This window comes from Schistocerca gregaria, chromosome 5 (genome assembly GCF_023897955.1).
Source record: "Schistocerca gregaria isolate iqSchGreg1 chromosome 5, iqSchGreg1.2, whole genome shotgun sequence".
Classification (NCBI taxonomy): Eukaryota; Metazoa; Arthropoda; class Insecta; order Orthoptera; family Acrididae; genus Schistocerca; species Schistocerca gregaria.
Genome location: NC_064924.1, coordinates 302,784,988 through 302,800,613, shown reverse-complemented (window position 1 = coordinate 302,800,613; position 15,626 = coordinate 302,784,988). Strand labels below are relative to the sequence as shown.

At 38.1% G+C, this 15,626-nt stretch overlaps 1 protein-coding gene across 1 annotated transcript in view; it reads left to right on the top strand.

Moving 5' to 3' along the window:
* LOC126273173 (dnaJ homolog subfamily C member 13) overlaps window positions 1-15,626 on the top strand; it is a 337,754-nt gene that overhangs the window by 304,098 nt on the left and 18,030 nt on the right. Inside the window, exon 33 of the mRNA XM_049976652.1 lies at window positions 1,065-1,250. Coding sequence (XP_049832609.1) covers window positions 1,065-1,250 — 186 coding nt within the window. The remainder of the gene's footprint in view (window positions 1-1,064; window positions 1,251-15,626) is intronic.

The window sequence follows — 15,626 nt, the reverse complement described above, 5'->3', positions numbered from 1 at the left end:
GTTTCGACAAGAAGAGAATAGAAGCTTTCGAAATGTGGTGCTACAGAAGAATGCTTAAGATTAGATGGGTAGATCACATAACTAATGAGGAAGTATTGAATCGGATTGGGGAAAAGAGAAGTTCGTGGCACAACTTGACCAGAAGAAGGGATTGGTTGGTAGGACATGTTCTGAGGCATCAAGGTATCACCAATTTCGTATTGGAGGGCAGTGTGGAGGGTAAAAATCATAGAGGGAGACCAAGAGATGAATACACTAAGCAGATTAAGAAGGATGTTGGTTGCAGTAGGTACTGGGAGATGAAGCAGCTTGCACAGGATAGAGTAGCATGGAGAGCTGCATCAAACCATTCTCAGGACTGAAGACCACAACAACAACAACAACATGAAAATTCTACTGACAACCTAAGATACAAGTAATCTGCACATTTTAAATATTAAGTAAGCATATGGAAGTTTTTAAATAATGTGATCTTGGTTAGCATGCTGTGGTATGTTCATTAAGTATGATTTGGTGAAATTTCCACCTCAGTCACTTGTAATGAGAGTTCCATCAGTTCACCAGTGACGCTGCATGTGTTAGGCTGAATTAACTTACCTGCCTCTGTACTTGCTTCAGCCATGAAGTATTTTTACTGCTCTAAATGGCATATCAGAACGTGTTTGGTACAGTAGCTACACTTCCATCTTTCTTAACTGGAAATACTTTGGTCCCTTTTACACACACACACATCCTGCCCTGCAATTATGGGTAAGGAACTGCCAGCAAATTTTTCCAAGCCAGTTTGTGAGCTAATGGCTTAAAACTTTTGCCTCTTTTCTCTCTATATTCAGCATTCCTCACCAGAATTGCAGAAAATGTTGAAACCTACGCTCAGGAATTCCCCCGTAAACATTTGGATGTTTATGAGTGTCTGTTCAAGCTACTCAGATTATATCCTCCACATTGTAATTACAGATCCACTCAAACCAAAACACAGGTGTACATACTGCAACCTCTCACCATCTGAGTTATCACTTTGAAGCTAGGGAATATTCCATAACAAACATATTGCACATTGACAGGTGGAACTGTTGGAGTTGGCAACAAGTGCTCTTGTGTGCCTGCTGCAAGCTCAGCCTGCCCTTGCGGATCATGTTCCTGCACTTGGACACATACCAAGAATCTGCCACCAGATTGTGGCTCAACTCCAGCAGAGTGCCGTGCCACGAGCTGCCATTCGGATTCTGCACCAGCTTGCAACGAGTGAGGTATGTATTTTCATGTTATACCTTCACATATTACTGTATCTTTATTGTTTCACTCTCAAATGTAAATTATTCTGGGAAGTCAGAAAGGCCTCCAAATTTGTTTTTATTGAAACATTTACACAAAATACCAGTCCAGCGCATATTTTCAACTTTCCCCATTGATTTCAATCAGGTTTGACGTTTGTCTTTAAGTCTTCAGACCTTGTTGGCAAATTTCCATCAGTTTACAGACTACAAGAGTAAGAAGAAAAATTCTTGGTTTAGTAGAAAGATGGAAATTGTATCAATGATATTTCATTTTATTTATGTTGGCAGGGCTGGTTTAAGATTTAAGCAGCTGCTGTGGATGTCAAGTTGAAAGGGGTACCTAGGCTTCAAAGTCCATAGCTTGTTTACAGGGTGTGTCTTAATTAATAGCAAAAAATGACCTTGGTGAAAGTATATGATAGAAGAAAAATACGTTCCAGTAAACATGGGATTAGATTAGATTAGTAAATATGGGTCTGCAAGTGAGCCATTTGTGAGATAATCAAGAATGTCTGATTATGAACTATCACTGACTTTTGTATCAAATATAAGCCTAATTGGTACAAATGTATTTAGACATGACGGAATCACAGACACTGGGTGTGAGCAGGCACTGATTGAAATCAATGGGGAAAGTTGAAAATATGTGCTGGACTTCTATTTCAACCCAGGTCTCCTGCCTTGTAAAGATCACATTTCAAATACACCTGTATATATTATAAACTAAAGTCCCCCCCACCATGTATGTGGAGACTAATATCAGAAATACTGTAGGGATTTTGATACACTTCCAGTAGTGTAGACTGATCCACAAGGAAGATATTTGTATATAATTCATAATTATAGTAATGATGGTTGTGCAGTGTATCTGTTGTTATTGATTCCATATTTAATAGGCATATGGAGTACATATCATGGCTGATAGCAGTCACGAGATGGTCAGCTACAGGAGTTGGTATCTGGCAGGAAAAGCAGTAAAGTACGTAGTTACTGCTACTCACAGAGAATTGAAGCTTGGCCAGAATCTGTAAAGATATAGACATATTATTACTTGCAGCCCTCTGCTGTGTTTTCTGCCTGAATGAAGGCTAACCTCTGTAGGGATTCTGATAAGATTTTTTTCTAACAGATAGATCAATTCACAAGGAATATTTGTGCATATAATTTATTACCGTTATGCCAAATGAGTTTTCCAGCTGTAAATGCCACATTCTACCCATGCAAAACCAGGGCTGGTTGCTGGTTTCTACTAACTCAGATAGTATTTCGTACTGAAGTCAATGGCACATAAAATTGGTAGTTTATGGAACCATGTTTATGGGAATGTTATTGCATGTATTAGCATATACTTTCACACACGTCAGTTTTCACTGTTAATTGTGACCCCCTCCCCGCATGCCCCATGTATATGTAATAATAAATTTCTTGTTCTATGGTTATAGATACATACTGTATTTACTCGAATCTAAGCCACACTCGAATCTAAGCTGCACCTGAAAAATGATACTCGAAATCAAGGAAAAAAAAATTCCCAAATCTAAGCCGCACCTGAAATGCGAGACTCGAAATTCAAGGGGTTAGAAAAATTTTAGGCTGCACCTCCAAAACGAAACAAAGTTGGTCCATTGTAATATGAGACACAATTTAGGTCGAATGAATGACGATACAGCTACAGTAGTTCGGTTAGAGTCGTAAGCTTAGCAGTTAAGCTTTACCAGGTAGCCATTGCTATGTATCAGGCGCTCCGTCCGTATTTATACGAGTACCCTTCCTTTTTCACGTTCTTCGTCTGGTTTGAATTGATTGCTTATTTTTCTATGATCTGATAAGTGCTGTGCTCTTTGTTACAGGTGTTTACATCACTTTAAGCTGAAAATGCATTATTGTACTGTGTCATGCATTGTTTTTCGCATTCTGATAATGTGTGTTTACGGCCTGTTGCCGCTCACGGCATGGCTTACTTTTGTGCGTGCTACCGCCGCTTACAATAAAAAAGGGGAATTGTCGCATTAGCGAAAAAATGGAAATTGGAGTCATCTTAGATTTAAAAATCTAGTCAATTGTCGTGCTTCATTTCTGACAATATCAATATTAGGCATAAGAATAATACGAATATAAACATGACGTGATATGTAATTCTTCCGCATTTGCTGTTCTCACACACTAGTTCCGTAGTTTATTAGGCAGACAGGATTTAAATGAGAAAGCAGTAAACACGAAAGAATAGCAAACATTTCTTCTCACAGGTAGAAAAAAATTCAGAACGTAGAGTTGGCCATATTGACAAACATCCCAAACAGTCTTGTCAGATTTTCGTAGTACATTGAAATATTGCAACATTCGAAGATGAACAATATAGAATTTGTATTTACTTCGTTGGATAATGTATGAAAATGCAGTGGTCGAAACTCGGAGAAAAAAAGCTCGTTTTACAACTTTTTTAAAAATTTATTTACTGACAGAGGTTTTTTCGCCAGTATTTATCTTTGTGACATGCAAAGCATGGCTGTGTAGCACTACATATATTCGACGGCTGAAGTTAGTTGTGGCAGTACCTACAAACATTTTTCAGAACTTCCGCTTACTTTGCACTAGATTGTGAGCCGCAGGCGGTTTTTTGGATTACAAAAACCGGAAAAGAAGTGCGGCTTAGATTCGAGTAAATACAGAAAATCATGTCACGTGGCTCACAGCTTGTTTCCAATATTTGCACCTGACACAATATCAGTTTAAATTCATGCTATCATCAGTAATCAAACCCAGGTGCACTGTGTGAACCTGACCATTCAGTTATGGAGAGGGATTATAATTATGATATTTGTAGCACAAGTGAAACACTTCTGAAAGGATATTAATAGCCTCCAAATATTTTGACTGATAAAATACAACCACTTTTCGTAGCAATATATGGAGCACTTTTTCAACCCTCAGTGATGAGGGATAAGCTGTTTATGGACACATGGTAATGCACCACAGCCAGTTGTGTTGCTTCCCTCCTCTACTCCCCAATGTGTTATGTCCCAACATTGTGATAAGCAAAACTTGATTCCAGACCACAGTGTTCAATAGTTTTTGTAGAATACCTTTGTCACATGCAGTGCATTGTTCTGTGTCACTTGTGCAGCACTGCTGTGAAATTACTGTATATTTTTACTGTATTCGTAATGATGAACCAACTAACAAAAAAGTCTGAAAAAAGAAATTATGGTTGGTTGGTTGTTTGATTTGGGGGAGGGGACCAAACAGAAATGTCATTGGTCCCATTGGATTGGTGAAGGATGTAGAAGGAAGTCGGCCATGCCCTTTCAAAGGAACCATCCTGGCATTTGCCTGAAGTGATTTAGGGATATCACGGAAAACCTATTTCAGGATGGCTGGATGCAGGTTTGAACCACTGTCCCCCCAATCGTGAGTCCAGTGCGCCAACTGTTGCGCCACCTCGCTAGGTGAAGAAGGAAAATGAATGATTTTTTTTACATCATCTTGTTCAAGCAGAGAAAAATCTTGCAAGTGTGTTATTTTTCCAAATAGAAAGACTGGAACTTTAGTTGATAACCTCCCTAGAGCTACAACTACCTCTTCAAGAACTGAACCATTGCTGATGCACGTAAGAGATTATTTTTTAATAGTGTGTTTCAGGGTGTTCTGCCAAGTTGTTATTTCGATTTTATGCACAATATTTTGATGACCAATCCAACCATCTTCTTCAGGTGCTGCAAGGTATGCTGTTATATGTATGCACTGTATGGACTTCAACCTGTCTGGAAGCATATCAATAATCAATCAGTTGTGCTGAGAGAACATGAGAGATCACACAACAGTTTATTTTATTTTCTTTCTCTGAGGTTTCTACAAAATGATGCATTTTACATGAAAAATTGGATTTTGTTTGTGTAATTCAACAGATTTGTTTCTCAGCAAAGAAGTAAAAGTGATATGATCTTTAATAAAGTAGGAGTGGCAGTCATAAATGAATTTTTGAAGACCTTCGGTATCACTCTTACAAGACAGAATCTGCACAGTAGAAAAATGTTAAACTTCATTGATCTATAAGAGGGCTGTCCAAAAGATCAGTTAACTTAAAAGGCATACACCTTGCTCTTATAAATCAATGTAATATTATAATTTCTGTGGGGCAGTGGTGCATTGTTGTGCTTGTCTGTTGAGAGATCAGCAGTTCTTACATGTGACCTCTCTAATGTGCATTTTATCTTTGTGTTGCTTGTAAGTTCTATGCTTCACCAAATGCCCTTGTATTTGTAACGTTCATGAACAAAAGTTAATTTTGTACGTTCAAAAGCTACATACAGTTACTTATGTGAATAAAGCAAGAGGCCTCATAATTGGTGACCCTGTCTAAGAACTTTGATGCTTCAGCATGAACAGCATTTTCGCATATGGCAGAAATATGCATTAACACAATGAATTCCATTTGGAGCTTGCTCTCCCTTGTCAATTCTGAACATGAAACGTATGCAGGACAACAAAAATGACGTTAGTAGTGCAATGTCCACATTTCACAACACCGTGAACATTTTTGCTGAGATGGAAGATGATGATAAGTCAGACTTAAAGAGCGTCTCAGCTCAGATTAATAGCATTGGTTTGCAGCCATATGTAATTATGAGCTCTACAACAGAGCTGCGACCACAGTTTCGAGTAATGAGTGAGTAATGAGCTTTTCATCTGCTGGATCCAGCAGTTCATCCACAACATGCCTGCAATTAAAGGCCCTGCTATTTATATACAATCAACCACAAACTTGGTTTGTGATGATAGAGAACATATTTCAGCAACACGTAACCAATGACCATGAGAAATTTACTTTGGTGATAAGAAATTTGAATGGGAAAAAAAAACACCATTTTGATATTGAACATTTTAGTGCAACCACTGTTAAATTTCTCACTGTATGAAATCCACCAACTTCGTAATCAGACAATTATTATACCAGGAGAAATGTAATGATAAGCCCCTTTCTGAGTTCAGAGTTCTAGTGACATCTACACAAATTAACAGAGCGGTCCATTTTTCAGATGATTTGTTGCAGTTCAGACATACGCTAAATGATAGTATCCCTTAGGGAAATGGCAGCAAGGGACAGGAATTGAGGGAGCAGGGTACAACCAGCTGCAGATTGTAGTGTATGTTGGAATGAATGATGCCTGCCGTTTGGGCTCAGAGGTCATGCTTGGATCATTATTGTGACTGGCAGAGAAGGTTGAGAAGACAAGCCTTGTGCATGGAGTGTCAATGAATCTCACAATTTGCAGCATTGTCACCAGAACTGATTGTGGGTCTGGTTCTGAGTTGAATGAAAGGACTGAACCAGAGATTTTGAAGGTTCTGCGAAAAGCTAAGCTGCAGCTTCCTGGACTTGGGCCATAGTGTTGAGAACTGTAGGGTCTCCCCTCCCCAAGTAGGTCAGATATTCACTACACATCAGAGGCTGCTACCCAGTTACTGTACATGGGGTGCACACAAGGTTTTTGGATTGGTGACTCTCCATCCAACCCAGTTAACAATAGCTGTAGGAAAAACAGAAGTATCACTGTAAGATTGAAAGAAATGCCTCCCACTGGGGAGACTATTAAAATTCCAATGGGTAACTGCCATAGCATTTGCAACAAAATGTCATAGCTTGAAACACTCTTTAAAAGCAGTGAAGCTCACATACTACTTAGTATAGAACTGGCTGAAACCTGAAATTGATAGTGAGGTTTTTACGAAAAATTTTAATATATATCGACAAGATAGCAAAATGGAAAATGGAGGTGGTGTATTTGCTGCAGTAGACAAGAAACTCAAATCCACTGAGATAGAAACTCAAGCTGCATGTGAGATTGTTTGGGAAAAATATATTGGATCTAATGGCAACAAATACACCTGAGCTCTTAGCAGTTTGGATGTGGACATCCTCTATCAGTGACCATGATGCAGTTGCAGAAATAGTGATCACTAAAGTACAAAGGACAACAACTGAACATATATGTTCAGTAAACTAGATAAAAAATCAGTAGAGTCAAATCTCGGTGAGGAACTTGATACTTCAGCACAGGGCAGGAGCATGTAGAGGAGCTGTGCCTCAGGTTTAAAAGACTAGTTGACCATGCACTAAATATATGTACAAAGTACAACTGTTCATGGGAAGGAACCTCCATAGCGTACAGTCACAGTAAGAAACTTTGAAAGAAACAGAGATTACTGCATAATAGGCTTAAAACAAAAAATGTAGGGGCTACAAGTTGATGGGAGCTGAGTGAAACATGTTTGGCTGTCAAGAGAGCAATGTGTGATACCTTCAATGACTACTGAGCAGAATATTGTCAAATGATATTCCAGAAAACCCACAGAATTTGTGGTCATGTGTAAAGGCTGTTAGTGGCACCAAAGTTAGTGTTCAGTCCTTAGCAAATGAGACACAAACTGAAATTGAGGGCAGCAAAGCCAAAGTTGAAATGCTTAACTGCTTAACTCCATTTTGAAATATACCTTTAAAAAGGAAAAACCCAGGAGAATTAGCCCAATTTAATACACATACCACTGAAAAGATCAGTGAAATAAGTATTAGTGTCAGTGGTGTCGAGAAATAGCTGCAATCATTAAAACTGAACAAAGCTCTACAGCCCAATGGAATCCTACTCAGATGCTATACTGAATTTATGGCTAAGTTAGCCCCCTCATCTGACTACAATCAATCATACATCCCTCAAACAATAAACCATGCCCAATTCATGGGAAAAAGTGCAGGCTACACCTGTCTACAAGGATAGAACAAGTGATCCGCAAAAACTACCATCCAGTCTCCTTGACATTGATTTATTGTGGAACCTTAGAACATATTCTGAGCTCAAAACTAATGAGATATCCTAAAAAGATGACCACCTGAGTGCCAACCAGTGAGGATTTTGAAAGGGTTGATTATGTGAAACTCAGCTTGCACTTTTTTCACATAACGTACTGAAAGCTTTGGAACAAGGCAGTTGCGTAGATGCAGTATTTCATGATTTCTGAAAAGCATTTGACTCAGTTCCACATCTGAAGATGCTTGTTGTCAGAAGTACGATCCTGTGGGGTATCAAGTGAAATTTGTGATTGGATTGAGGACTTCTTGGTAGGGAGCATGTTGTCTTGGATGGTGAGTCATCATCAGAGGTAGAACTAACTTTAAGTGTGCCTCAGGGAAGTGTGTTGGGACCCTTGCTTTCATGTTGTATATCAATGACTTCCATACAATAATAATAATACAATAATAATAATAATAATAATAATAATTTTGTTCTGTGTTGTATGTGTCATTAATTTCTGTGTAATGACTGAAGTTAATATTTTGTATATTGTTGGTAGGCATGTTATGGTGCGGTATTTAGCTGGGTTTGCTGTGTCTGCTTGATCTTTAGGTTTCATATAAGTTATTCCATGTGTAAGTGTATCAGGCAATGTGTATGCGTCTGCAATGTAACTGTTAAATAATTGATTAAAAACAAAGATTCTAAGACTTACCAAGTGGGAAAGCGCCGGTAGATAGGCACAATGAATAAACACACACACACACACACACACACACACACACACACACACACACACACACACACACACACACACACACACAGAATTTCGAGCTTTCACAACCGGTGGCTGCTTCGTCAGGAAAGAGGGAAGGAAAAGGAAAGATGAAAGGATGTGGGTTTTAAGGGAGAGGGTAAGGAGTCATTCCAATCTCGGGAGCGGAAAGACTTACCTTAGGGAGAAAAAAGGATAGGTATCTACTCGCGCACACGCACACACATATCCATCCATACATACACAGACACAAGCAGACATATTTAAAGGCATACTCTTTGCCTTTAAATATGTCTGCTTGTGTCTGTGTGTGTATGGATGGATGGATAGATAGGTGTGTGTGCGCGTGTGCGTGTGTGCGCGTGTGCGCGTGCGCGTACGCGCGCGAGTATATACCTATCCTTTTTTTCCCCTAAGGTAAGTCTTTCCGCTCCCGGGATTGTAATGACTCCTTACCCTCTCCCTTAAAACCCACATCCTTTCATCTTTCCTTTTCCTTCCCTCTTTCTGACGAAGCAGCCACCAGTTGCAAAAGCCCGAAATTCTGTGTTTGTGTGTTTTATTCATTGTGCCTATCTACCGGCGCTTTCCCGCTTGGTAAGTCTTGGAATCTTTGTTTTTAATATATTTTTCCCATGTGGAAGTTTCTTTCTATTTTATTTACATCATTGTTAAATAATTTAGTTAGATGTGAATGTGTTGAGGTGAACTTTTTTAGCCAGAAATTTGCTATTTTATCTTTTCCAGGGGCTTTCCAATTGTGAGTAGAATTAATTGCTTTGGTGACTTCATGTTGCAAAATTATCACTTCAGGCATTTGTGGTATCATCTTGTATGTGTCTGTCCTGCTTCTACCCACCGTGCATGCCTGTTACGTTGTACTGGGTTTGACCATATGTTGCTCCAGAAGTGTTCAATGTCTGTTATGTTTGGTGGATTGTCTATTTTAATGTGTTTGTTATCTATTGTCTGGTTTTGTTTCCTTCTATTTTCACTTTTTTTGTATCTTCTAAGTCGTTTGGACAATGCTTGTAATTTCTGCTTCTTTTCATCTAATTGCTCTATCGCTTCTTGTTGTGAGATTTTACCTAACCTTTTTCGTTTTTTGTCTGATATTTCTTTTCTTATAAATTTTGTTAGCTGTCCAATGTCTTTTCTCAGTTTTTCTGATCTATAGCCTGTGTAGCCATGCTGGTTTTGTGGGTTTCTTCTGTGTGTTGGTTGATTCTGATCTCTGCCTAGCGTCTATATTTAGTATATTTAGTGTAGTGAGTGCTCCTATATAAACCAGTAGTTGTAGCTCTTCCACAGTTGTGTTTTCATTTATTTTGTTGTGTATGATTGTGTTGATAGTTGTTATTGTTTTTTCGACTTGTGGGTTATTTGGCGGTCTATGCAAGAATGGTCTAATGTCTGTATTTGTGTCTTTGTATTCTATATATGTCAGCTGAAATTTTTCTTCTATATCTAACATGTGTGTCACTTAGTGTTCTATTTGTACTTGTTCTGGTGGCAGTCTTAAGATTTCGTTTTCCTCTGATTGTTTAATTGATGCGTGTTGTTCTTTGTTTGTTTGCTCTGGGATGTGTGCGTCCATTACTGTATTTTCTTCTTCTTCTTCTTCTTCTGATTGCACATTATTTTGTTCCAGTATTTGTTGTACTTGTTGTTCGATGTTTTCTAATTCTGACTGGGGTATCCTGTTATTTTTGATTATTACACGGATCTGATCAGCTAGTCGTTGTTCTGTTAAAAATATTAATTCTGGGTATCTGGTAATAAATGTTGTGTATACTTGTGATCTGTATCCAGTTGTGTTGGTTCCTAGGTTTGTTGCTTGGTAATAACAGGACATGAGGTGTCGATTAACTTCATCTGACCATCTCATCCTCTATCTTTGTTTTCCTTCTAGGGTGGTTGCAGGAAGCATATCCTGCAAAACACCTCTATTTTGATTTAAATCATTTTCCAGTTGGCTAGCAGTGTCATTACCATTGTGGGCTGGCATAGGGTTCAAGCGTCATCCCCGACCATGACGGCACTTGTCCGAGGCTTCTTTAGTTGTGTTCTGAACCAACTAATCACACTAAAAGGGGGGTTAGCCCTATTAGTGGTTCGTTCTTTTCGTCACCTTTTAAGACTGGCAGAACATACCGGAGGCCTATTCTTTTCCCGGACCTCCACGGGGATGCAGAGGTAACATGCAGAGGTAACATATCAAGCTAAAACTAAACAAAGGTTGCTACACTACACATACATTGATTACCGAAAAGCTTTTGATAGTGTACCCCACTCATGGTTACTACAAATATTGGAAATATACAAAGTAGATCCTAAATTGATACAGTTCCTAAACATAGTAATGAAAAATTGGAAAACCACACTTAATATCCAAACAAATTCAAATAATATCACATCACAGCCAATACAGATTAAGCGTGGAATATACCAAGGAGACTCATTAAGTCCTTTCTGGTTCTGCCTTGCTCTGAACCCACCACTATCCAACATGCTAAATAATTCAAATTAGGGATACAGTATTATTGGAACATACCAACACAAAATCACACATTTGCTATACATAGATGATCTAAAACTACTGGCAGCAACAAATCAACAACTCAACCAATTACTAAAGATAACAGAAGTATTCAGCAATGATATAAATATGGCTTTTGGAACAGACAAATGTAAGAAAAATAGCATAGTCAAGGGAAAACACACTAAACAAGAAGATTACATATTGGATAACCACAGCGACTGCATAGAAGCGATGGAAAAAACAGATGCCTATAAATATCTAGGACACAGACAAGAAAAAGGAATAGATAATACAAATATTAAAGAAGAACTAAAAGAAAAATATAGACAAAGGAAACAAAAATACTGAAATCAGAATTGACAGCAAGAAACAAAACAAAAGCTATAAATACTTATGCTATACCAATATTGACCTACTCATTTGGAGTAGTGAAATGGAGTAACACAGACCTAGAATTACTCAATACACTTACATGATCACAATGCCACAAATATAGAATACATCACATACATTCAGCAACAGAAATATTCACATTAAGCAGAAAGGAAGGAGGAAGGAGATTTATCGACATTAAAAACCTACATTATGGACAGGTAGACAATTTAAGAAAATTCTTTATAGAACGAGCAGAAACTAGCAAAATACACAAGCAATCACTCATATAAATACATCGGCTACACCACTGCAATTTCATAACCACTTCTACAACCCTTTAGATCACATAACATCAACAGATACAAAGAAAGTAAATTGGAAAAAGAAAACACTACATGGCAAGCACCCGTATCATCTAACACAGCCACACATCGATCAAGACGCATCCAACACATGGCTAACAAAAGGCAATATATACAGTGAGATGGAAGGATTCATTATTGCAATACAGGATCAAACAATAAACACCAGATATTACAGCAAGCATATTATTAGAGATCCCAATACCACAACAGATAAATGCAGACTTTGAAAACAACAAATAGAAACAGTAGATCACATCACAAGCAGATGTACAATACTAGCAAATGCAGAATACCCCAGAAGACATGACAATGTAGCAAAAATAATACATCAACAGCTTGCCTTACAACATAAACTTATAAAACAACACGTTCCCACATAAAAGTATGCACCACAAAATGTACTGGAGAATGATGAATACAAATTATACTGGGACAGAACCATTAAAACAGATAAAACACCACCACATAACAAACCTGACATCATACTCACCAATAAAAAGAAGAAATTAACACAACTAATCAAAATATCCATACCCAATACAACAAATATACAAAAGAAAACAGGCGAAAAAATTGAAAAATACATCCAACTGGCTGAGGAAGTCAAAAACATGTGGCATCAAGATAAAGTTGACATCATACCAATTATACTATCGACTACAGGAGTCATATCACACAATATCCACCAGTACATCATTGCAATACAGCTACATCCAAACGTATATATACAACTACAGAAATCTGTAATTATTGATATATGTTCAATTACCCGAAAGTTCCTAAATGCAATGTAAAATATACCGTTCAGTTAAAAGGAAGTCAAGCTTGATCAAGGTCCGTGTCACTTTCAATTTTTAACCAGACATAACGCCTGAGACAGGAAAGAAAAATAATAATAATAATAATAATAATAATAATAATAATAATAATAATAATAATAATAATAATCTCAGACTTTTTGCAGGTGATGCAATTATCTGTAATGAAGTACTGTGTGAGAGAAGCTGCATAAATACTCAGTCATATCTTGATGATATTTCAAAGTGGGGCGAAGTCTGGCCATCATCACAGGATGCAAGGTGAAAATGGATCAGGTGAAAGCATTCTTCATGTACCTTACAGGCTCATGTAACATCAGAGTTTTCATAGTAGAAGCCCACACTCAGTAGTCAAATCAAAGACTTACATTAGTACTACAGTATCATAGGTATTGCTGCAAACAGGCTCTGGAAAACATGACTCTTCCCATGTGACCTGCATTTAGTTAGAAACAGAAATTTTGCAGTACACCAGGAGTTTGAGATATGAGATGCCAACAACAGAGTAAATGTGAGTCCATAATAGCATTAATCCACCTCCCAAAATCAGCAAAACACACCAGGAGCCAGTAGCTCCAGTAAAATCAGCAGGACCTGAATTTGTCAAATAACTATCATCATCTCCATACAGGGAATGTTTGAAACAATTTAAAGAGAACAACACTGTAACAGAATCAAAGAAGAGAGTAGTGAATGTTTTGATCTTGGAAAATAAACAGAAAAAAATAGGAAATGTATCTAACAGTCATTCAGACTATGAAAGAAATTTAATGCTTCATATTTGCAATCTGAGTAAGAAGATATTGAATGCACATTTTACAGTGCTTTCTTCACTGAAGACTAATATAGAGAAATGGGCACAGTGCCTGGGATGCTATCCATTTTGCGCAATAAATGTGGAAAATGTTGGGAGGGCACTAAGGAAGAGAATGTTGTTATTTTAAGGTTTATCTGTTCTTATATTGTTGACACTGTTTTCTCTGACTGTCTCATGTGAGGACATCATTTGTATTTCATTTCAAATTGGCTTACTTGTGCTTTTTCAAATTTGTGTGTTTTACGTATTAAGTAGCATAAATTCAATAAATAAAATTTAGAGTGCAATGAGGTCATGTAGGTTCCTACTTGACAAACATACAGTTGAATCAATGTTGTAACATAAAGGGGAATAATGCGAGATGAGGAAAGTTTCACATTAGGGACAAGGCTAGTTCAAGGTTCACTCTTGATTGGTATCAGTTATCTGCCTCATCTAACGAGATAGGGAGGTGGTCAGTCTCTGCCATGTATCCAACAGTATGTCCCACAGTTGATCAGATTTGTATGGGGCTGGTATTGACCAGTATAATAAGTTCATGTGTCGCTTCATTTTGACCCACAAACTTTCAGTGGAATTCAAGTCAGACACTCAAACAGGCCAGTGGATGAAGTCGACATCAGTCTGTTGTGAAAACCATTGCTAAACTATGCATATAATGTGAAACAAGTGAGTGGTCCTGTTGGGACTAGAACACTCCATTGGGATAGTGCTTCCTCTTCACATTTGGCACCGTAGTATGTTTTGTGATACATACCTATTGATCTGTAGAGACATGACCATAAATTCAATGAAGCACCCTCTGGTGAACTGTAGTCTCAGCATGAGACTATGATGCAACCAACATGAAAATGTTATGCCACTTACTGTTGGTCATAATGTCCTCCCTTGGCCTACAGAGTATCACTGTACTCGTTCACTCAGCTAAATATTAACTCGTTAGAAAAGAGGACATAGTGCCTGTCATTTTCTACATTCAATTCAGGGGAAGGCCAGCTTATAAAATTTTTTATCATCATAGTCTGCCTTTATTACCAATCCTTCGAGCTTTAATGCAAGCATTCTGTAAGTGTTTGTGAATGGTTTACAATCATCCAAGGCAATTGGTCTCATCTGGTCTGACAGCACTTAAAAAAGACACGTTCCATACAGCTATCAACTAAAATGTTCTTTCATGAGGGGGGGCAGGGGGAGAAAAAAAAGGATCTGCCAGAGATTATATCAGACTTGGAAGAACAGCTGATCAGAATGAATATGAGATGAAAACTGTGCACCGAATTGGGACTCGAACCTGGGAACTTTGCCTTTGCAGCTAAGAGCTCTACCAATTGAGCCGCCTAAACATGACTTGTCCTCACAGCCTTACTTCTGCCAGCACGTCGTTGCCTACCTTCCAAATGTGACAGAAGCTTTCCTGCATGTCTTCTAGGACTAACACTTCTGAAGGGAAGATATTGTGGAGACATGGCTCACCACAGCCTGGGGGATGTTTCCCAGAATGAATTTTTCACTCTGCAGTGAAATGTGTGCTGTTATGAAACTTCCTGGCAGATAGAGCCCCCTGGGCTAGTACACCACTCTCCCGCTCACCCCAGCAAGCCTGATAACTCTTTAACTCCCCTATAGTTATCCTATTGGAATATGTGCCAGACTGGAACCCAAAGCTTTTACCTTTGCCTAGCCAAAAGTTGCAAGTTCGAGTTCCAGTCTGGCACACAGCTTTAATGTGTCAGGAAAATTCATATCAGTACATAATACACTGCAATACAAAAATTCATTCTGGGAATGAGTAATGTCTTGAAAAGAGGTAATAAGATAAATATCAACACAACTAAAAAAGGGTTGTGGAATGCTGTGAATACTAGACCA